The 21,791-nt window shown below is 43.6% G+C and overlaps 2 protein-coding genes across 3 annotated transcripts in view; one reads left to right on the top strand and one right to left on the bottom strand.

The window, feature by feature from the left end:
• The first annotated feature begins 1,357 nt into the window (after positions 1-1,357).
• ska1 (spindle and kinetochore associated complex subunit 1) lies at positions 1,358-12,412 on the top strand. Of its 2 annotated transcripts, none has more exons than XM_004086211.5 (7): positions 1,358-1,471; positions 3,177-3,326; positions 3,406-3,521; positions 3,629-3,723; positions 11,015-11,152; positions 11,225-11,394; positions 11,815-12,412. In XM_004086211.5, the coding sequence occupies exons 2-7, from the start codon at positions 3,245-3,247 to the stop codon at positions 11,961-11,963; spliced, it is 750 nt and encodes a 249-aa protein (XP_004086259.1). In that variant the 5' UTR covers positions 1,358-1,471; positions 3,177-3,244; the 3' UTR covers positions 11,964-12,412. The 2 variants fall into 2 exon arrangements, with proteins under 2 accessions (XP_004086259.1, XP_011471152.1); XM_011472850.4 differs by having other exon boundaries at positions 1,402-1,599.
• Positions 12,413-13,900: 1,488 nt separating this feature from the next.
• The window catches only part of LOC101168927 (neuronal acetylcholine receptor subunit alpha-7), a 44,014-nt gene continuing 36,123 nt past the window's right edge, over positions 13,901-21,791 (bottom strand). The window contains exon 10 of the mRNA XM_023955520.2: positions 13,901-14,610. Coding sequence (XP_023811288.1) covers positions 14,050-14,610 — 561 coding nt within the window. The 3' untranslated portion in view covers positions 13,901-14,049. The remainder of the gene's footprint in view (positions 14,611-21,791) is intronic.

Below are 21,791 nucleotides of genomic sequence, written 5' to 3'. Positions count from 1 at the left end.
CCTGAGGTTTCTTCTTTTTTCTGGGATCATTTGTTTTAGGATTTTTTCCTTACAGAGGAGGATCTAAGGGCAGGAATGCCCAGTTTAGTTTAGTTAAAGTTTAGTTTAGAATTTACCTATTAAATTCTATGACTTCCTGTTCTTTAGGATTTCATGTTTGAATACAATTACCCGTATGAAGACCAATGAGGCGAATATTGTTTTAATATTGGAACATATAAACAAAATTGAATTGAAAATAAATATTTAGGTCAGATCCTAATATTTAATTTGCAAACGAAATATATATATTTTTAAATTATGTATTTAGTTTACAAACTAAATATTTAGTTAAAAGGCTAAATATATAAAAAAAATTATTTAACTTTATGGCAAATATTTAGCTTTCTAACTAAACATTTAGTAAAAGTTACATTTATAAACGCACAAGTTAAAAGGTGAACATGTGCATTTAGAAAAGAAAACCTGTATCTTTTATCCTAAAACTGGCTACATTTTGTTGTTAATATTTGACTCTGTCACCGTCCAAACGGCATCCCATACTCACGTTTAACGTTTTTTTTTATTATTATTTTTCTGATTATTATAAGTGTCTTAAATGCATTCCAAACAAAAATAAGAAAACTACAGTTATTTATCAAAATATAGTAAAAGTATTGTTATTTTGAATTGTTTTTTGCCTTGCCTTTGCCTATTATTTAAATGTTATTTAGTTTTTTTCTATATGCGCATTTATAACGTTTGTTCACCCTAACTTGGTTTGTATATGAGCATTAAAAAAAAGAAAAAAAAAGAGACACACAAAAGGCTCATTGCTATTATTGTTGTTTTGTGTTATATTTGTGTTTGATATTAGCAAATGTTTCTTTATTGTGCAACTGAATGTGAATTTCTGTAAACGGAAAAATGTGCAAAAAAAGTTTATTGGAAAAGAAATACTCGTTTTAACGGGTTCATGGAGAAACCTCGGATATTGGAGCTGTGGTAACTTCTGGGTCTGTCGGAGAGTTGACTATTTTACTTGTTGATAGCGTCAAAAGCTGAAATATTCAGATATATGAGAGCTCTCTTCCACCAATGGGACCCTCAATTTCAACAAAATGACTGCTAATCACCAAATGAGCAATTATACTTCCTGTGTTGGGGGGAAAAAAGACAAAAATCAAGAAGGCGTACTTTAGTTTTCCTGGAATCCCCTGGTCTTGTCAGAACTTCCTTCCACGAGCTGCGATGAACGTTTTTTGTGCGTTTTGTCCTCTTGCTGAAGTTTATTTTGATGACGTGCAGCAGCAGCAGCGATTAGTTGCATTTGATATAATGAATAATCGGTTTCTTTTCTGCTGAAGTGTTTCGAAGCGTTTGATTTTCCAAGGCGTCGAAAATGCAGCGTGGGTACGGCGCATGCGCGTGACGTACGATAATTTCAAACACGCCGCGAAAAGTAAGAAGGGGAGCAGAAACCAACCCAAGCGTGAGTCCGCCTTCTTTTGGACCTGCTACGGAACTGGTTCTGGTTCTTTAGGCTGCATGCACACACCGGGCCAGCGTGGGTCGACCGGAAACGGGCTGGTTGTTCTCTTAAATGCGTTCACACGTAAGGTGAGACGGATGTCGGTTCCCTCGTTACGGGACTGGAGCGTTCAGGGACGTACGGCTGCTCGGACGTTTAGGCGTCTTAAAGACCCACTGCAATAATAGAGAAGTGTTTTTAACATGCTCCTTTAGCAGTTGTTCCACGGTGGAGGACATGTATTTAAAAAAGCCTGCGGTTTTGAGTATTTTTCTAATCGTGATGAGTCCGGAGCAGATAGAAAAGCCTGGCTTGCAGTGACGTAGCTGATGGGAAAAAAATCCAAATGTGATCGGAGTGGAACTTTAAGAAACACTTGTTTGTCTCCTTGATTAGCTAAGACCTTTTTGTCTTTCACTTTCAACACGTTCTCTCGCTTATAGTCTGAAACACGTTACAGTTCTCCTGTAATCCCATTACTTTAAGGTAACACTCAGATTAGACGATGTTGTGCCTGGGATTTGTTTAAGGTTCGAATCCAGGCTGTGAGCAGCGCATGCTTACATCTGAGAGCCTGGCGGACATGCAGAGAACCAGGGTAGCCGAACCGGAACCAGGTGTGCAGGATGTGTGACGCTGCGCGTGCGCAGGAAGGATTTAGGGCAGAAACCAGAAAGTTTCTGAACTCCATTCATTATTCTTGAAACATTTTTCTGCTAAAGACTGAAAAGAGCTGTTTAAAGTCCTTCTCCGATCATCTATTGATCTATTTTTAGATCAGTGGACCAGTGGTCTTTTAATAATAATTATGCTGTTTTCAGCCCAAACTCTGTGTAGTTTTCTAGGACCTAGTTTCTGCAGAACGACAGACAGGAGTTCAGAGATTTGTGTGTGGGACTGGTAACTCTTAGCAGACCTGCTGAAACCCCCCCCACCTTTGATGACCATCATCGTCAGGCGGCTGCAGAGCCCGATGAAGAGCGGAGTTGGGTGTGCATAAGCACGGCAACATGGAAAACATGCAGGACAGTCTGCCTCGACGACCAGGGTTATGCACTGACTTGGAGCATGCCCGCCCCCACTTCCCAGCATCTGTTTACATGCTCTTCTGCTAGCTTACAGCCCCAACCTAACATTAGCGGTGCAACAAAAATGGTGAGCAATGTTGGAGCCATCCAGTTTAGATCCAGACTCCAGCTCAGACCAGGAAAACAAAGACGTTCTGTTGGTCTGCAGGGGGATGATCAGAAAGGGGCGGAGCAAGGAGCTGGAGGTCTGCTGATCGCAGCACCTGCATCACAACTACAGGCTTTTTCCAACAGCGTATTTTGGTCTGGTTCAAAATGATTTGAATAAAGAAATACTCAGAAATGCAGTTTAATCTTAAGTTATTGAATATATGACCTCCATTGTGAGAAAGATTCCACAAAAGCATATTCAAAACACAATTTTTATCACACTGGGTCTTTAACAAAATCTGGGTCAGAGGCCACGCCCTCAAAGCTTACCTGAGTGATGCGCCTCCAAAGCTCTCGTGTCCCCATCAGGGAGGATTCTTTTATGTCCAGTCGAGCGTGTGTGTCTGTCTGATGAGGTTTCAGTGAAAAACAGGAGCGTTTGAGCTGCTCCTTGTGGAGGTTCAGTGAAGGTCGTGTTTGTCTTTCAGCGGCTGACCTCCTGATAAACATCTGAAAGTGCTGCTCTGACCTCCATAGCTGTTGAAGCCTCAGGAAAATGTCGGGCCTTGAAGACATCAGTCGACACTTTCATGAAAAAATCTGGAGCTTGCAGCAGATGCTGGATCTGTGGGTTGTAGGTAAGAGTGGACGTCAGTGTGAGAGTTCCTCTTCATCGTGTTCTGCAAACCCAACCGGAGTCTTCTGCTCTCCGTTTAGAATTGCCTCAAATTAAGATGAAGAAGTTTGGACAAGAACTCTGTGGACTGGAGCGGCTCCTGGAAGAGTTCGAAAAATGTGTTGATGAGCAGAAGCAGCAGCTGCAGAAGCTGAAGGTGCGGTCGGTGTTTCAGATGTTGGCGGAGATTCCATGAAAGGACTGAAGCTGTGGAGGTGAGGATGGGATGTGTCTGAAGTGTGAAGCACATCTGGGTCCTTTCAGGAGATGCAGGCCGTCTACCAGCAGGCTCTGCAGGACGTGCAGCACATGAAGGACCACATGCCTCCTCACATTCCCAGGATGAAGAGCGCGCTCAGGTGAGGGCAAAGGCTTGTGGAACGACTCAGACGAATCGCAGACGCTTCCTTCAGGGAAACAGAACCACCTCCTTGCTTGTTGATAATATGACCTCAGCGGATGATTTGTTCCAATCAAAAGCACTTTCCCAACTCCTGTTACTGCAAGTGCTTTACATAAAAACATAATCCAAAAACCAAACGTTACACAAAAAATATGTATGTTATCCATACCCCCCCCCCCCACACACACACACACCACGGTAAAACATAAAACGATTCACTAAAATGATGCAATGTAGGAATCTAGCTTTGTACTGAAGTGAGGACACAATATTTTGGGGACATGTCCACATCAGTGCCCCCCCACACACTCAAATGCTACTAAAGGACCCCCCAGATCTAAGCATAAGAGTCAGACCCGGTAGATTCACTGCAGCGCCCTGGTTCACTGAGAAGGGTCAGTCGCCGATGTGGAGGATCCCTCTGAGGAAAACACTGGAGTTACAGGAATAAAAAAAAATGAAAATAGACAAACAACCAAATAAGGACATAAATAAACCTCAATAGACACGTTTGTTTGAAACAAACAGGTGAACTGAGCTAAAGTAGAACGGTTTAGGTCAGCCCTGAAGATGCTTCCAGGCAAAACTTTAGCCTAAAATGTTCAAGTCAAAACAAGAACAAACAGAAAAAGACTTAACTTCCCAGCGGTCTGCCGTGTTTTTAAGGGAATCCTTCCTGTAGGATTCAGAGGTGAAAGGAAGTCATTTGAAGGAGATTATTCAGGAGAAGAAGAGAATCTACTTCCTCTGCTTTGATTTGAAATGGTTTATTTCAAGGAATAATGCACAAAACAATACAATAAGCATTCATACATTCATTCAAAGACAAATTAACTTAGGATAATTAGATATTAAATCAAAGATTACTTGAAAGGGAGTGGAAGGAAGCAAACTTATATAATCCCACCCCTGTTCTACCGTAACCAATTTATTACGGTACATGATTTATCATTATCCAGTTCATAACTTTATCAGACAGAATTAAGAATCCTGAAGTATCAATAAAAAACATGACAAAGATGAATTACTTAAAATATTATGTAAAATATAACTATTTTAGAAATCAACATTGCAAATGCAGATTATATTCATTAGAAGAATCATGTATGTGATTAAAAATAATACTTTATCAGTAAAATGGACATAATAGTATATGATATAATATATGTACAAATTATGTTTCATTAGGAAAAATAATGAATCAAGTTTTGGAGCAAGTGAATTAATATAATTAGAAGTCAATCAATTTAACCATTTTCAATAATTGATTACCGTAAATTCCGGACTACAAAGCGCACCCGATTACTAGCCGCACCCACCCATTTTCACGTGTTTAACTACTTTTGTACATACACAAACCGCGTCGGAGTACAAGCCGCATGTACTAGGCATCATTGTCATCCTGACAATTCACATCCTGATTCCCAGAGTAAAGGCCTGTTCACACCGGGACGAATTTCGCCGGCGATTTTCGCCGACGTTTAACGCCTCGTGACTAAACAAAGGGCACCAATGTGAGTGTGCACACCGACGCGAAAAAACGCCACGCGCCAAAGCGTCAAAAAAAAAAAACGCCTCGGGTTCGTTTTTTTTTTCGACGCGTCGCGTCGAAATCTATTCGACCAATGAGAATTGCGCTTTTGCACACGTGTCTGGAGCTTCTGAAGATACAGTAAAACACAACTTGGGGGCGCTCAAACACAAAACTGCGTTGCTGAGCACACATACCAGTGAAGAAGATAGACGCCAAGTAGCGTCTACACTGCTGCGAAGAAATAATGACGGACATTCTTAAATATCCCCGAACCAATCACCAGTTGGAGCTACTGGTGTTTGAAATATTCATGTTTTCTTTGTATTATTCGGACAAGCGCGTAAATACTTGCTCTCTTCTTCTGAGTGAAAAGCGACTTTAAGAATCGTAAAGTTGCGCAGCGCCACCTTGTGTACAGGAGTATTTCTGTTTACATTAAGCGCCATCTAATGTCAGGGAATGAAATTGCATGTTCGCTCGGCTCATCGTCAGCGAAAATCGCCTGGGTGTGAACACAAAAGACGTGGCGAAAAACGCTGGCGAATAACGCCTGGCGAATATTCGTCCCGGTGTGTACGGGCCTTAAGTGTACTTCGTTAGCACACTGTGGGTGGCGTCAGCTTTGCCTCAAGATCATGTATTTGAATACACCTACATCTGCCAAACAGCATGGAACTCTATTCTGTTCATAAGTTCCTCAGTTATGGTTATTTTTTTTTATTTTTTTTTTACTTATTGACAATCTAGGTATCATACATAAAATTACAAACAGTAACCATATAATCAACATTACATCCCTCAGTTATGATGAGGAAATTTACATCCCCGATTCCCCATTTCCCATGAGTCTTAGGGGCTAAAGGCGGGGCCAACGCTCGCCTCGTCACACTGTTGTACGTGTTTAAGAATGAGCAAGTATCAGCAGTGCATGGAGGGGTGAACGGGAACAGCTCTCCTTCCGCTTGTGTCGCGGCAGCGTTATGGAAGTAGTAACACCAGTAAAATAAAGCAGCGGCGACTGAAAGGCGCGCGCCTCAGCGCGGCGCGTTCGTAAGAAGTTTCCTTCCACAACAAACACTGTTGCTCTGCGGACGCCTCTGCGCTCCGCGCTCGCCAAGCGGGCTCTTTGTCTCCCAGGGAAGAACACTTCGTCCCCATTCTGCGCTGGACGGAGCAAATCGTGTCTGTGCAGAGCAATCGGACTTAATACTGAACGTTTTGTGTATGAGGGGAGGATGCGTTGTTACGTGTGGGAGCCATCAGACTGCCATCGGCCCCGCAGCTCTTATGTGAACGAGCAGCAGAACATGTCTCCAGCTCACACGGCGGCTGTGGGTCGGTGTGAGCTTTTCAAAGCAAAATTCCGCTCAGTCCTTAGAAACCGTAAAAACGATCACATCGATTTGTGTTTCCAGTCGTGTCCCGACAAATTAAAGGCTTATGTTATTCCCACATATTTACGTGCAGCCAGCTGAGTCACTATGACTCAGAGGTAAATTCACTCCTGAGCATGCGCTGTTCTCTCCGTCACGCAGCTGACCGGCTTTTCCAAACCCGTTGGTGATGGTGGATTTTTTTCACGCTGCTTTTAACAATTGCTTTTAACTTGAAAGCTTCATCATATTGTAGCGGCGATCACGTGCACGTTGGGTCTAATGGCACCAAAGGATTCTGGGATGCGGCCGGGCATGCGTGTTTCGTTTTGTTGAACCATGACTGAAGTGTCTAAGACCTGAAGTCAAGTCCATGCTTTTTGGCTGCTTAGAAGTGTGTTGAAAATCATATGACTTGTGTTTGGTTTTAGATAGAGAATTCAAACCATTCACTGAGTCCGAAAGTACGTACATGGCGGCCGCCAATTAAATCCATGAATTAGCCGCGTCACTGAATAAGCCGCAGGGCTGTAAGCGCAGGAAAAAAGTAGCGGCTTATAGTCCGGAAATTACGGTAATCATTTATTTTGTTATTTTTTATAATAAGGTAATGCTGTAAAATGAAATAAAAAAGGTTCCATAATCTGTCGAATGACCAAGGTTGGTATTTCTTCTGCTGATTAACAGCCGTTCTTCTGGGTTTAAACAGAGTTTATAGTTCTCTTCACTGTTATGTCTGCAGACATTAGACTAAGGTCCATATCCTTCTTCAGCTGATATCAGCTGCGCTGAAAGTTGAGGTCAAGTAGTCTGCAGGTCAGAACTTTGCTTAAATCAGGGTCACTTCAGACTTTTGGAGAAAGCGATGAATCCAGGCGTCATATTTCTTGAAGATATTTGGCTCTTTGATTTATTACTGCATGTTGTTTCAGACGTCTGTGATCAAACACTTCTCAAAGTCTTTCATGGTGTTAACAACCAGAACCTTGGACCGGTCCGGTGGACTGAGTGGTTTGACGTAAATCCTGCAGCCTTTAACCCAAGTGTTCTCAATCTGTTTACGCTTCCCGAGAAGCCTTTTATGTTTGGTGATTTCAGCATTCCTTCTGGTCAGATAGTTGTTTAGATAAGCAGCAGATCCCTTCAGATTCTTCCTTTGGTTCATCAGAGCTAGCTTGTGTGTTTGATTCACAAACCTGATGAGGATCACTGGTTTATCCGTCTCCTTTCTCCTGGGGAGTGGGTGGCAGGTCTCGATGGTGTTGAGATCCAGGGAAATCCCTTTTGACGTGAGAAATGATTCCACTTCATGTTCCAGAGACTCTCCATTTAAGAAGAACTGCTAGCAATGCTAGCGCTATTAGCATTAGCAATGCTAGCTCCTGCATCATTCAGCTTTGCCCGAGGTTTGATCGGTAATCCAGTGAGAATGACATTATTCATCTTTACTTGTTGTTCCACATCGTCCAGTCTTTTCTCAAGAATGTCGACCCGGTTTTCTCGTTGCTCGTTTTGAGCCCGGAATCTCTGGAAGTCTTCCATTAGCTCCATGAGAGGAGTTAGCTTAGCGGTCACTCCAGGGCTCCAGACTAACTTTTTCACCAGGAGCACAGTGGCCCCTAACTGAAAATTTTAGGGGCACAACCAGAACATTTAGGGGCACATACCGTAAATCAACATGCTAACCAAATCTACTAATTTCCACTGTATTACTAATAAATAATTTAATAATAGATGCAGAAATTACAATGTGCTGTTTCAAATTCAGTGTCACATTTTATTCTGCACTTTTGAAGATGCAACAACAGGTAAACTGACAGCACCATCGCTGTCATGACAGTACAAATAGTAAAGAAAACAGATGGAAATTTATCTTTGTGACACCAAATAGGTGCAGCCAAGATGCACAATAAGTGTGTTTGAGATCACCCAGGTGAACTCAACGCTGCGCAGATCTCCTGGTGTGTGACATATATTTTTGTTTTTGCTCCAACATCACCTGTCAATCATCACTAAATATATCGCGAGAAAGGGGTGGGAGCAAGGGGCCACCCTACCCGGACACAGCTGGAAACTGAACTGACTGAAAGCTGCCCGACAGACTACAAAACAATGCATTATGGGACATGTGTCCTGATGCTTTTTGTATTTGAGTGATCAATTAAAATAATTTAAAATACCAATTGATTAAAAAAAGGCTACATACATCACAAAACATTAAAATAATCATAAAATATATAATAACACAGATCATACTAAGGGGAAGAAGCATATTAAAACTAAATTGAATGTTAAGGACAACTCCAATTTCCTGTCCTCCTTCAGTCTTGCTGTAGATTCACCTTCATCTCACAGCCCCCCCCCCCCCCCCCCCCCCCCCGGCCTGGTCTCCCCAGTGATCCAGGCGAGCCGCCGGTTCATCTCAAACATGTCTATCGTTGCATTTTCCCCATGTATTTTCAGTGTGTCTAAGGCTAATCTTGTTGTTGTTCACACGGGTTTACAGTTCAAGCCCCTTTAGCTGTCACGCATGTAGGTGTGGGACATTTATTCTCCTCAGCTGACCCGACTTCCGCGGGAGTGGTGTGCTGCCGTAACAGCCGTGCATAAACCAGGGCTCCAGACTGCGACCATTTGGTCGCATTTTGCGACCAAATAAGTGCAGCCAAGACGCTTATTGTGCGTCTTGGCTGCACTTACTTGGTGTCACCAACATACATTTCCATCAGTTTTTGAGCCTCTCTCTGATCTCAGGTATCTGTATCGATTGTTCTGATATCCAGTGAACATCGCCCGTTCTTTTACAGTTTACCTTCTGCTGTCAGTTTACCTTGTTGTTGCATTTTCAAAAGTGCAGATTAAAATGTGACACTGAATTTGAAACAGCGCATTGTAATTTCTGCATCTATTATTGAAGTATTTATTAGTAATACAGTGGAAATTAGTAGATTTGGTTAGCATGTTGATTTACGGTATGCGCCCCTAAATTTTCTGGTTGTGACCCTAAATTTTCTGGTTGTGGCCCTAAAATTTTCAGTTGGGGCCACAGTGCTCCTAGTGAAAAAAGTTAGTCTGGAGCCCTTGGTTTGGTTTGATGCGCCGCCGTAACCGTAACCAAAACTTAAACTTCCTCCGGGTCTGTGTGACCCATAGAAAAGTTCAGCACGGACTGCGTGTATGTAGAAAATTACGAGCGAATAGATACGTTCAAAAAAGGACAGTAAGGAACTCCTTAATGTGGTCCGGGGAGGGAGGGGGCTGTCAGGTTTCCTGCTTTCAAGCCCAGTCATTGTAACGCCCCCAATAGTCATTTACCCCACTGTGATTGGTTGGTTCAACAGCTCCGCGCACGACAATGAAAAAGTGTCATTCAGACAAACTGGCGGGCTGCAGTAACATTAAACTTTCATATTAAGGCGGGAGCCGCAAAATATCATCTTGGAGACCGCAAATAGCCCGCGTGCCGCGAGTCTGAGACCCCTGCTGTACACTCTGGCACCGGTACACTAGCCGCTGGTGGGAAGAACAAATCAATAGTTCGCTTGCTCTTAGCTCAGACGCACATATCAGGTTGTGATGATATTTGTCTCCGTTCCCTTCCCACAGATGTTAATACGCGCTCGATTATCTCTAGGCCCCTCCCCCTACACGCATTTTAGCCACTCACAGTGGCTTTCCCCATGCTTCTCACACGCAGTGGCCGCCTCACACACTGGCATCAAGCGAGAGTGTACGTGCTCGCATTTCATGAGTATGTGCGCGAGTGTGTGTATCTGCCTGCGTGCGTGTGCGCTCGCGTCTCATTGATTATTTCATTGATCATTGACGTTCCCCTTCCATGTTTAATGTATAAAAAAATACGGAGGGTGGGGGAGGCAAAATTACTGGTAGCACATGTGCGACTGGATGTAAAATTCAGTCGCACACTCTCAAATTTTGGTCGCAAAATGCGACCAAATGGTCGCAGTCTGGAGCCCTGCACTCGCTCCATGAAGGGATACAATGTAGCTTGGAATCTCGTTAATGTCATTGTAGTCACCTGTTGCTTAGTTTTTCTTAGTCATGGTCAACTGTCTGTCTTTGGAGAAAAGCAACTTTTAAGTCACTTGAAGATAGTTGTATAGCCGCCGTGAGCCACATGTGTCCGTTGACTGCTTCATGTTTTCTCTCTAGCTCTTTCAGCAGTTTTTCAACATGAAGTCTCTCACACACACACACACACACACACACAGACAGTTTTGTTTTGAAATCTGTTGACCCTTTTGAGGTTGCAGAAAGCTGTTTGGTGTTTGGCGGTGAGTGACAGGCTCAGAGCTTCTGTCTGCTCCATGGTCTCTCAGTGGAAAGGAGGCTGGAATGAAGCCGAAGGAAGGTGTGGACATTCAGCCGGCACCTGCAGGAAACCCCAAAAAGACCAGCAGGAACTTCACCAAGGAGATGAGCTTCATCACCACTCTGGAGTTTGAGAGCATCCCTCAGTGAGTCTCATCCACCGCTGCCCCCGAGGCCTTTGGACGTCTCTGCTGCTGTAACCGTGCTGTGCGCCGCAGGTACATGAGAGGCCGCGTGTCATACGAGCAGCTGAATGCGGCGGTGAGCAGCATGAACGCCGCTGCAACCGCCAAGTACAAGATCCTCCACCAGCCTGTGAAAGGACTGAGCAACCACGCTCGCAAGCTGCACCAGCGCTTCAAGGACCAGGAGAACAAAGAGACCAAAGGTACGCTGTGATGACTGTGGGGGGGCTTCAGCTGGAGGGCTGCTGGTTCAAGTCCTGGGCCCTGTAGGATTCGACTTGTCAGAAGTCTGTGAATGGGAAAGTTTGACAAATGTGCCAGTGGGAGGGGCTTTTTAGGACGTCTCAGGACGTCTGCAGTGAACTTCTCAGGAAATTCTGAAGGTCCTGGCCCAGACGTCTCCCTGAAGACCCCCAAACATCATACAGGCGTCTCTCTGGTTAAACTATTGTTTCCCTCACTTTGGTTTAAGAAGCGTCTTGTGTGACTCTAAGGTAGCATGTTACCTGAAGAACTGCTTTGACCTCGCTGTGAAAAAGGTAGAACCCAGCTGGAAATGCGGGCCGGGATCTGTGGGTTCTGATCCGTCAGAGCAGACTGCAGCTGCTGTTTGTGTGTTGCAGGTCAGTTCTTTGTGGTGGAGGAGGACATTCGCGAGTTTACCCAGATGAAGGTGGACAAACGCTTCCAGGGGATCTTGAACATGCTGCGGCACTGCCAGCGCCTTCGCGAGCTCAGGGGAGGGGGCCTGACCCGGTACCTGTTTCTGTGAGGCAACCTCCGAGGGGGCTGGCTTCTTTGTTCTGTTTTGCTCGTCATGTTTAGCGTTGCATCTTTCATAGACTGTTTGTCAGTGCTCTGCATAGCTTTGAATGCCTGTGAATTCTTTAATCTTAATTCTTCGACTTGAAGCATTTTGTTTCTGTATTGATGATTTGTTTGTTTTTGTCTACGCTTGTTCTGTACATATTTAAACTGAAGTAAACCTTTCATTTTCACAAACATTTACCCTCATAAAGCTACTATAAAGAGTCAACAGCCAAAGAGAGAGCGTCCCGTCTGCAAACCCCCACTTTCTGTTCCACACCAAATGTTGGAGATCAGGGGGGTCAAACTCATTTTCACTGAGGGCCACATCAGCATAAAGCTGTCCTCAAAGGGGCAAATATAACTTATACATGTAACTAAATGTAATGCAAAATAAATGTAACTACTCCTTAATGCTAAATACCTCATTATTTATTTATTATAACTTTTTAAAGTGACAATTACAGTTGTATAGAAAACATTTGTTTGCTTGTTGCTTTAGCATAAATCCTTTTAAATTTTGTCCACTTATTAAAACCCACATAACTCCATTAATAATTAAGGATCAAACTGTCCGAGTGAATAAAGACAAATAACATAAAACTGAGCTAGAAAGAACATTTATGACACGTGTAACATTTTACCAAAAAAGGCTGCACACAGCCTTGTATCCAACTGATGGTTTGATGACAACAATATGTCTGCAAACACACATAAGACCTGCAAACAATGCATAATTACAACTGCAGCCACACATAAATAATATGTAATTAACTAAAATAAAATTATATTTTAAGTAGTTAAAAACTTTTATGCTCTTGTGGGCCACATAAAGTGACATTGCGGGCCACATTCGGCCCCCGGGCCTTGACTTTGACACGTGTTGTAGTTCCTCCGAAGACCACTGGAGGTCAGGATGCAGAAACTTTTGACATTTATTGTTTCATTGTTTTTTTTTATAACTGCTGAAATCTCCACTTTGGGAACAAGTAATGTTTCTTGATTGGCATGTGGGTGGACTCAACAAAACATTACAAACATTTCTGGAGAGTAATGGAGCTGGGTGGAGTGAACCAAACGGCCTGTCCCACGTGACGCTTCAATATCTCGGTTGAGGATCCGTCAGATATTCTCCGTTAACTGTACGGCTGTGATCACCTTCTTCTGTACAGGTTCACAGGTAGAAAAAGACATTTTAGAATGTTGAAGGTGATGAATGGATTTTTTTATGAAGGAATTTCGGTCCTGGTCTGATTAAAAGACTAAAAGTGGGCTGATCCTCAGCCCTGAGGTGGATGGGGGTCACTCGAGTGGTTCTTCATCCAAACACGGCTGAAATGCAGGAAGCATTGCAGCTCATCTGGAACATGCTCCCTATTCAGAAGATGGTGTTCATGTTATGCAAGAACAGAGCACATTGTTCACAATCAAGTTTTATCCTGCAAAGATCTAACTTCATCTTTAGAGAATCTAAAAGAGCATTTCAGGACCACACAGAAAAAACTGGTTAAGGAGGCAAAGAGTTCTATCAGTCAATAACTAGTAAAAGCCTCTGGATACGATCTGGAACAGAGTTCAGGTCAGTTTATGAACCATGCTTCAGGTGGAAGTCACAGGTAACCAAAGGAAACACGGGCCCATGCATGAGAAAGCTGTGCACCGACCTGATGGCAGACGGATGAAGAGCCTCAAGCAAACATGTGATGCCTGGGACAGCTGAAGACATGAGCTCATGAAACACAGGAGTTGATTTTGAGCTTTTTATCCTTTTTACAATTGTTGCTAAAAACCTCAGAAATCCTCGTGTTTGAGCACTGGCAGGAATGGTTGCTCAGAGGTCTGTGATCTGCAGAAGGAAGTATTCAGCTCACAGCTGAAGACTTTCCTCTTTGAAAAGGTTAACTTCAGCCTAACGGTAGAGCTCTTCAGCAGTTTGAACGATCTTCAGTGGAAATGAAGGGAAAGGAGTTTTCTGTGGGGGGAGGCCTGCGGCTGACGGCACCGACCCTATTCATGCTGCAAGTTGCACCCTGGGGACAGATCTCCTCTCCTCAGCTGAAGAAGTCTTTGGAGATGGCTTCCACAAAGTTGGGGGCAGACATGAGGATGCCGATGGTGCAGAGGATGGTGAAGACAGAGAAGGCCACCAGGCAGAGGCGGTCGATGACCGCTGCGGCAAACTTCCACTCGCTGCACGCCGCCTTCTCCTGGTCCTGGTTGCGGAAACGCTGACCAATGAACCTAACCTCCTCCAGGATCTGCTGCAGCTCCACCTCTAGGGCGGAGTCATTCAGGACCCCTCCTTGTCTTCTTCTTGTCCCACCTCCCACTCTCAGAAAGTCTTCCTCAATGAACCGTGCGCAGAGCGGCTCTGGATCTGTGGCTGAGCCACAGTGCAGCCCCTCCACCCCTTGAAAGCCCACATAGAGAAGGTTGCTGTTGGTAACATGTGGCTGGGGGGGGACAGACACAGGGTTAATGCTGAGCTCCAGGCTGGAGAGGCTCCCTCGTTGGCGCTTGCCCATATTGTGACATGCCAGAAGGACTTTGGCTTCTCCCGGACGCCGCATGCGTAAGAACCAGGCGCACCAGTTCAGCAAAACCACCCGGGTCTGAGGAGGAGAGAGCAGCTGTGAGTACGACCCGCTTTCATGGTGCTGCTGTCATGACGTGTAGCAGCTTCATTCAGGCATGATGGACCTGCCTCTACGTTAAAGCTGCTTGTTTCTGCAGTTAGGGTGTTAACTGGAACTGTTCTGACCCTGCCGTGAGTCTGTTCCACTGAGTGTGTAAGAGAACTGGACTGATGTGACGTCACCCATAGAAAATGACCAACCAAATGAAGCCAGTTCAGTCGCCATTTGTGATTGGTTGCTTTGAGTCACCGTTTCTATGGCAACTACTGTCGCCAATCAGGAGTAAGCTTGTTTGAAGTCCACACCCCTTCCAATGAAAGTGGCTTGGAAGAATCTGTCAATCAATCATTCAAGGTGGGGATCAGCGGGCACCATGCTATTACTGAGGCATCTGATTGGTCAGTTTATGTTTTGAATACCGATAACTTGTAGTAAAGAAAAAATACCATGAAAAAAATATTAGGATTAGAAAGAAGATGTTTTTTTTTATATGGTTTATTTCAAGCAATCAAATAAGAATAATACACAACAACAATACAATCATCAGTTATACATTCATACAATGACGAATCAAACTTACGATAATTAGACATATTAATAAATATTGCTTGAAAGGGAGCGGAAGGAAGCGAATTTATATAATCCCACTCCGTTATACTATAACCATTTTATGACATGATTTATCATTATCCGGTTCCTAGCTTTTATCAGACAGAATTAAGAATCCTGAAGTATCAATAAAGCACATGACAAAGATGAATTACCGTAAATTCCGGACTACAAAGCGCACCCGATTACAAGCCGCACCCACCCATTTTCTCGTGTTTCATTATTTTTATACATACACAAACCGCGTCAGACTACAAGCCGCGCATGTGTTAGGCGATATATACGGCCAGCATCCCAGAGTGAGTACAATACATTAGCACATTGTGGGTGGTGCCAGCTTTGCCTCTGGCTCATGTATTTGAGTGTATCGACATCTGTCAAACAGCATGGACCTCTATTCTGTTCACAAGTTCCTCAGTTATGGTGTTTTTATTTCATTTTTTTTTACTTATTGACAATCTAGGTATCTTACATAAAATTACAAACAGTAACCATATAATCAACATTACATCCCTCAGTTATGATGAGGAAATTTACATCCGCGATTCCACATTTCCCATGAGTCTTAGGGGCTAAAGGCTCGCCATTCTGTTGTACGTGTTTAAGAATGAGCAAGTATCAGCAGTGCATGGAGGGGTGAACGGGTACAGCTCTCCTTCCGCTTGTGTCGCGGCAGCGTTGTGGGAGTAACAGGGCTGGTTAAAAAAACACACCGGTAAAATACAGCAGCGGCGACTGAAAAGCGCGCGCCTCAGCGCGATACGCGCGCCTCAGTGCGGCGCGTGCGTCAGAATTCAGAAGCCTCTGCACTCCGCGGACGCCTCTGCGCTCCGCTCCCGCCCCGCGCGCTCCTTGTCTCCCCTTCCTATCTACTCCGACACCTCTGGCCAGGGCGGCTTCAAGGAGGAGCGCTTCGTCCCCGTTGCGCCGGTGGATGGAGCAAATCGTTTCTGTGCAAAGCAAACGGATTTAATACTGTACGTTTTGTGTATGAGGGGCGGGTGCGTTGTTACGTGTGGGAGCCTTCAGACTGCCATCGGCCCCGCAGCTCAATCAGCAGGAGAAGATGTCTCCAGCTCACACGGAGGCTGTGAGTTTTTCAAAGCAAAATTCCGCTTTTACGGTTTCCTTAGAAACCGTAAATGGAGTGTAAATTCACTCCATGCGCTGTTCTCTCCGTCACGCAGCAAACCGGCTTTTCCAAACCCGTTGGTGACGGTGGACTTTTTTACGCTGCTTTTAACGATTGCTTTTAACTTGGAAGCTTCATCATATTGTAGCGGCGATCTGGTGCACGTTGGGTCTAATGGCACCAAAGGATTCTGGGATGCGGCCGGGCATGCGTGTTTCATTTTGTTGAACCATGACTGAAGTGTCTAAGACCTGAAGTCAAATCCATGCTGTTTGGCTGCTTAGAGGTGTGTTGAATATAAATGCCTTGTGGTTGGTGTTAGATAAAGAATTCAAACTATTCACTGAGTTCGAAAGTACGTACATGGCTGCCGCTAATTAAATCCATAAATTAGCCGTGTCACTGAATAAGCCGCAGGACTGTAAGCGCAGGAAAAAAGTAGCCGGAAATTACGGTACTTTTCTTCAATGATTTGTGATCTTCACTGGTGTCCACAGATTACATGAAATCTTTCCACCTTTATCCACCTTTGTCATGGTAGGGAGAACGCGTCAATGGAAGGGTGGGGTCATCAAAGATAGCACAAGGGTTAGAACAGGGGTCGGGAACCTTTTTGGCCAAGAGAGCCATAAACGCCACATATTTTTAAATGTAATTTCGAAAGAGCCATACAATAATGTTGTGTCCCTTTCCCACACTGAGGCACGGAGACTTAACCTCTTTTAAGGTTCTTTATTCTGGTTACTGTAGACCGCAAGAAACGCCGTTCAATTAATTCAGCAACTCCTGAATCTCTCCCGCCGAGACGAGAGCGCTTCTCCCAACTTTATATTCCCCCCTCCCGCTCCAGCCCTCCCATTTCCTTTATTCGGCCCATAGCTGAACCCCATTGGTCCAAACTCCCTAACAACAGGTTGAGCGACAGAACTGAGGGCCAATCAGATCTCTGCCTGATCGATGCGTTCCATGAACTCCAGAACTTTTAACGCGGCCCAACAGCCAAGTTAAACTCAGTCCGCGACAATATGTTTAAAACTAAATATACAAGTGAATGTGTGCATTTGATGTAATTTCAACACTTTTAAAGTACAATAGGTCTGTGGATTCTTTTTAAAAACTTCATTATGCTGTTGCTAATAAATGATGAGTATTTCTCGTGGTAGTTTTGCTGATGGTCTAGTGTAGTTGATACGTGGTGAGTTTCTGCTTCATGCAGGCGTTGAGACTTTAAACGGGATCTTAGGTCTGAATGTTCTTTAGATGTGGACAAGGAACCAAACACTCACTCACACGCTGCAGTGAGTGACGGGCAGCGGGTTTACGTTTTTACAATCCCTGCGCGATTCACCTGCTGCCGGTCCCCCCCCTCCCCCCCGGCTTTCTTCCTCACACATCCCGTCCCCGAAACTATGCGCTCTTCCTCAGAGACGGGAGCATGCAGCTTTAGGCACGGCAATTCACAGGTTTCCGGGTGGTACAAACTCTGTGAAATAATAGATAATAGTAAAGGTTTTTCAAGGATTTGTCTGCGAGCCACATGTGACCATCAAAAGAGCCATATATGGCTCGCGAGCCATAGGTTCCCGACCCTTGGGTTAGAAGAACCGCTAGGAATGCTAGCGCTATTAGCTTTAGCAATGCTAACTCCAGCTGCATTTAGCTTTGCCCGAGGTTTGATCGGTTCTCCAGTGAGAATGACATTATTCCTCCTTGCTTGTTGTTCCATGTCGTCCACTCTTTTCTCAAGAATGTCGACCCGGTTATCTTTTTGCTCGTTTTGAGCTTGGAATCTTCGGAAGTCTTCCATCACCTCCATCAGAGGTGTTAGCTTAGCGGTCACTAGCTCCATGAAAGGATACAAGAGGCTTTGATATCATCAAGAATCTTTTTAAGGTCTTCATAGTCCTGTTGTTTCTTAGGGGCCATGGTCAGCCCTCTTGCTTTGGAGAAAATCAACTTTTGCAATATTTTATTTTCATTTTCAAGTGTACAAAATCAAATAGGCAAAACCAACAGTTCAGGTGCTCTTTAGACCAGTGTTTTTCAACCAGTGTGCCGCGGCACACTAGTGTGCCGTGGGAGATGGTCAAGTGCGCCGTGGAGAAATTGCCCTCATTAACTGATCTAAAAACATTTTCCATCTCCAGGAAATCAGCTCTGTGTTCATCCAAACAGGCCCTGATAAAACACTGAGTAGTTAGGAATATAAAAGATCTTAAAGTTACTTTTTCTTTGTGTTTATTTAATTCTATTAAAGACATTTTGATAAGAATGCAGGTACCGCGAATTAGCTGCAGCTATAACTGTGTAAGGAAAAGTCCCGCCAATCATTCTTGAAGGCTTAATCACATGTCATCAGTCTGACCAATCAGAAATGGTTAAAGTCTTCACTTCCTTGTTCTTAATCTTGCTGACAAAGTCGCTCAGTTCTAACAAAAATACCAGCTAAAGCTCATCTTTAGCTGGTGGTTCCTCCCCTAGAAAAAAAACAGGCGCAATTCCTGCTTTTTCTGCCACAATTATTACAAAAATCCACGTGAGATTGCGGGGGGGGGCTGTCGATCAGTACAAACCATTAATTTTTGCTTTTTTTTTTTTTCTGGATGCTGGTGTGCCGTAGGATTTTTTTCAGGGTTAAAGTGTGCCGTGGCCCAAAGAAGGTTGAAAAACACTGCTTTAGACCATTACAAAACACAATGTAAAAATACAAGTAAATAAACAATTGCCAGTTACATTCTATTCAATATTTATTCACAGGCCGTCCAAACAGGACATAAATAGAAGAAAGAAAAATGCAGTCTCAATACAGAGCTAAATAACTTTAACTTTCTGTAAGTGATTTAGAAATGGTGTCCAGAGTTTATTGTGAACATTAATTGAGGCAGTCCTGACATGGCAAATTTTTTCCATGTGGATGAGAGATAGCATGTCAGTGAGCCACACTGTAAAGTATGGAGAAGCCATAGATTTCCACTCTCGCAAAATTTGTCTTTTTGCAGTCATTAACCCAAGTTCTAGTGGTTGTTGCATTACAGTTGGGATAGCTCTAGTACGTACGCAGCCAAAAATGGCGAGCTCTGCATCGGGTGTAATAAAGCAACCATAGGCTTTGGCATACCAGTCAAATATTCTGTTCCAGAAGCCAGCCAATGAGGGACAAGACCAAAAAGCATGAGCCAATGTGCCTTCAGATATTTTACATTTATCAAAAATGGGAGTAATTGAAGGATATATTTTGTGCAACCGTACTTTGGAGTAGTGGAGCCGATGGATGATTTTAAATTGTATGAGTTGGTGTCTGCTGTTAACTGAGCACGAGTGAATCTTGAACACTTTTCCCACATAGATTCTGATATTTCTATGCCCAACTCCTGACTCCAAGCATCTTTTATTTTTGTTGATGTCACCCTGGTGCTGCCATCGAATAAATGCACTATTCTAGAAACCAAGTGTCTGGAGCCAGGGGGACTTTTGAAAATGTCATAAAGATCATGTTCAGCTGAAAGATCTTGGAATAATTTAATTTTGGACTGCAAGTAATGTCTAATTTGTAAGTACCTATAGAAGTGTGAATTGGTAATGTTAAAGTTTTGTTTAAGTTGATTAAATGATGCAAATTTTTTATCTATGTATAAATCTTCAAGTTTGGACAAACCCCTCTCACTCCATTCCTGATACAATTTGTCATCCCAAGGAGGCAAGAAAGAGTGATTATGGCATATTGGTGACTGAACAGAAATGTCTGGCAAAGAAAGAATGCTTCTAATTTGATTTAAAATGCGCACTGATTGCTTTAGGACAAAACCCAGTTTCCGGAGAGACTCCGCCCTCTCCAGTTTGGAGAAGAGCAGAGCCTGTAAACATGAGAAATCTCTCACTCCCCCGGCCTCCATCTTAACCCACAGCGGAGTGGTGGGACCAATGGTGTCCGGCGATCCCTGCTGCCAGAACATCAATGCTCTGATATTAGCAGCCCAGTAATAGTGTTTGAATTCCGGCAGGCCAAGATCTCCTTCCAACTTGGATTTTTGCAAATGCGACTTTGAGATTCGAGCATTTTTATTATTCCAGATATAAGAAGTGATTATTGAGTCCAACTCTTTAAAGAAGGAGGCTGTGAGGTAAATAGGGAGATTCTGACACAAATACAAGAATCTAGGCAGAGAAACCATTTTTATGGAGTTTATTCGGCCGATCATGGATAAGGGAAGGGTCTTCCAAGACTCAATAAAAATTTTGTGAAATTCAAGGTAAAGATTAATTTTGGGTCTTTAGGAATAGTCAGGCCCAGGTAAGTGAAATGGTCATAGGTTATTTTAAAAGTACCGTTTTGAATAGAATTTGGCGGATAAGTTTTAGATAAAGGCATTAATTCACTTTTAGTCCAATTTATTGTGTACCCTGAAATTTTTCCGAAGGTTGTTATCAAATCAATAAGAAGGGCACAGACTCCTCAGCATTGCGCAAGTATAACAATACATTGTCTGCATACAAGCTAATAACAGTTTCTGCTCCTCCAACCACAAGGCCATGGATATCTGGATGTGCTCTTATTTTAACAGCAAGAGGTTCCAAAGCTAAGGCGAACAGGGCAGGAGAAAGAGGGCAGCCCTGTTGGACAGAACGCTGTAACGGAAATGGTGATGATCTCTCCCCATTAGTCAGGATTGAGCAGAACGGACCTGCATATATTAGTTTCACCCAAGATATAAACGTTTCACCAAACCCAAACCTTCGCAGTGATTCAAACAGGTAAAGCCATTCAACCTGGTCGAAGGCTTTATGTGCATCAAGACTCAAAACCGCAGCTTCATCAGAGCCATTGTGGTCGGCATAGATGATGTTTAGAAGACGCCTAACATTGGAAAAGGAAAGTCTGCCAGGGATGAATCCTGTCTGGTCAGGGTGGATAATAGAAGTCAAATACGTGTTTAATTTGGTTGCTAAAATTTTGGTTATTACCTTCCGATCAAAGTTTTGGAGAGCAATGGGTCTGTAACTAGCTGGATCGGCCTCGTCTCTGTCTTTCTTCAAGATTAAGGAGATGTTGGCTTCATACAGAGTTGTGGGTAATTTATCTCTGCGTTTGGAATCGCATATCATCCTAAGCATGAGAGGAGCAAGATCATCACAGAATTTTTTGTAAAACTCTGAGCCAAAGCCGTCAGGGCCTGAAGCCTTGCCTGATGGAAATGACTTGATGGCTGCAATCACTTCATGCAGTGTGAAGTTGGAGTCAAGATGACGCTTTGCAGCATCAGTTAACCTGGGCAAATGAAGAGAGCCAAAGAAATCATCTATGTCACGCTGTGATAAGTTCTGATTAGAAGAGTAAAGTTTGTGATAAAACTCTTTGAAACGATTATTAATTTCTAGCGGGTTTGTTAGAAGAGTGCCATTTTTATTTTTTATTTTA

Source organism: Oryzias latipes, chromosome 6 (assembly GCF_053564925.1).
Source record: "Oryzias latipes strain Hd-rR chromosome 6, Olatipes_Hd-rR_3.1".
Lineage (NCBI taxonomy): Eukaryota > Metazoa > Chordata > Actinopteri > Beloniformes > Adrianichthyidae > Oryzias > Oryzias latipes.
Note: the sequence above shows the minus strand (reverse complement) of the source record. Positions and strands in the feature narration are given on the sequence as shown.

What these genes read in the sequence shown, in the direction of transcription:
- ska1 (XM_004086211.5), top strand. Translation starts at nt 3,245, where the DNA reads ATGTCGGGCCTTGAAGACATCAGTCGACACTTTCATGAAAAAATCTGG. An exon ending in AGGATGAAGAGCGCGCTCAG is followed by an intron (nt 3,724 to 11,014) that starts GTGAGGGCAAAG and finishes ATGGTCTCTCAG; the next exon opens with TGGAAAGGAGGCTGGAATGA. An exon ending in GAGTTTGAGAGCATCCCTCA is followed by an intron (nt 11,153 to 11,224) that starts GTGAGTCTCATC and finishes TGTGCGCCGCAG; the next exon opens with GTACATGAGAGGCCGCGTGT.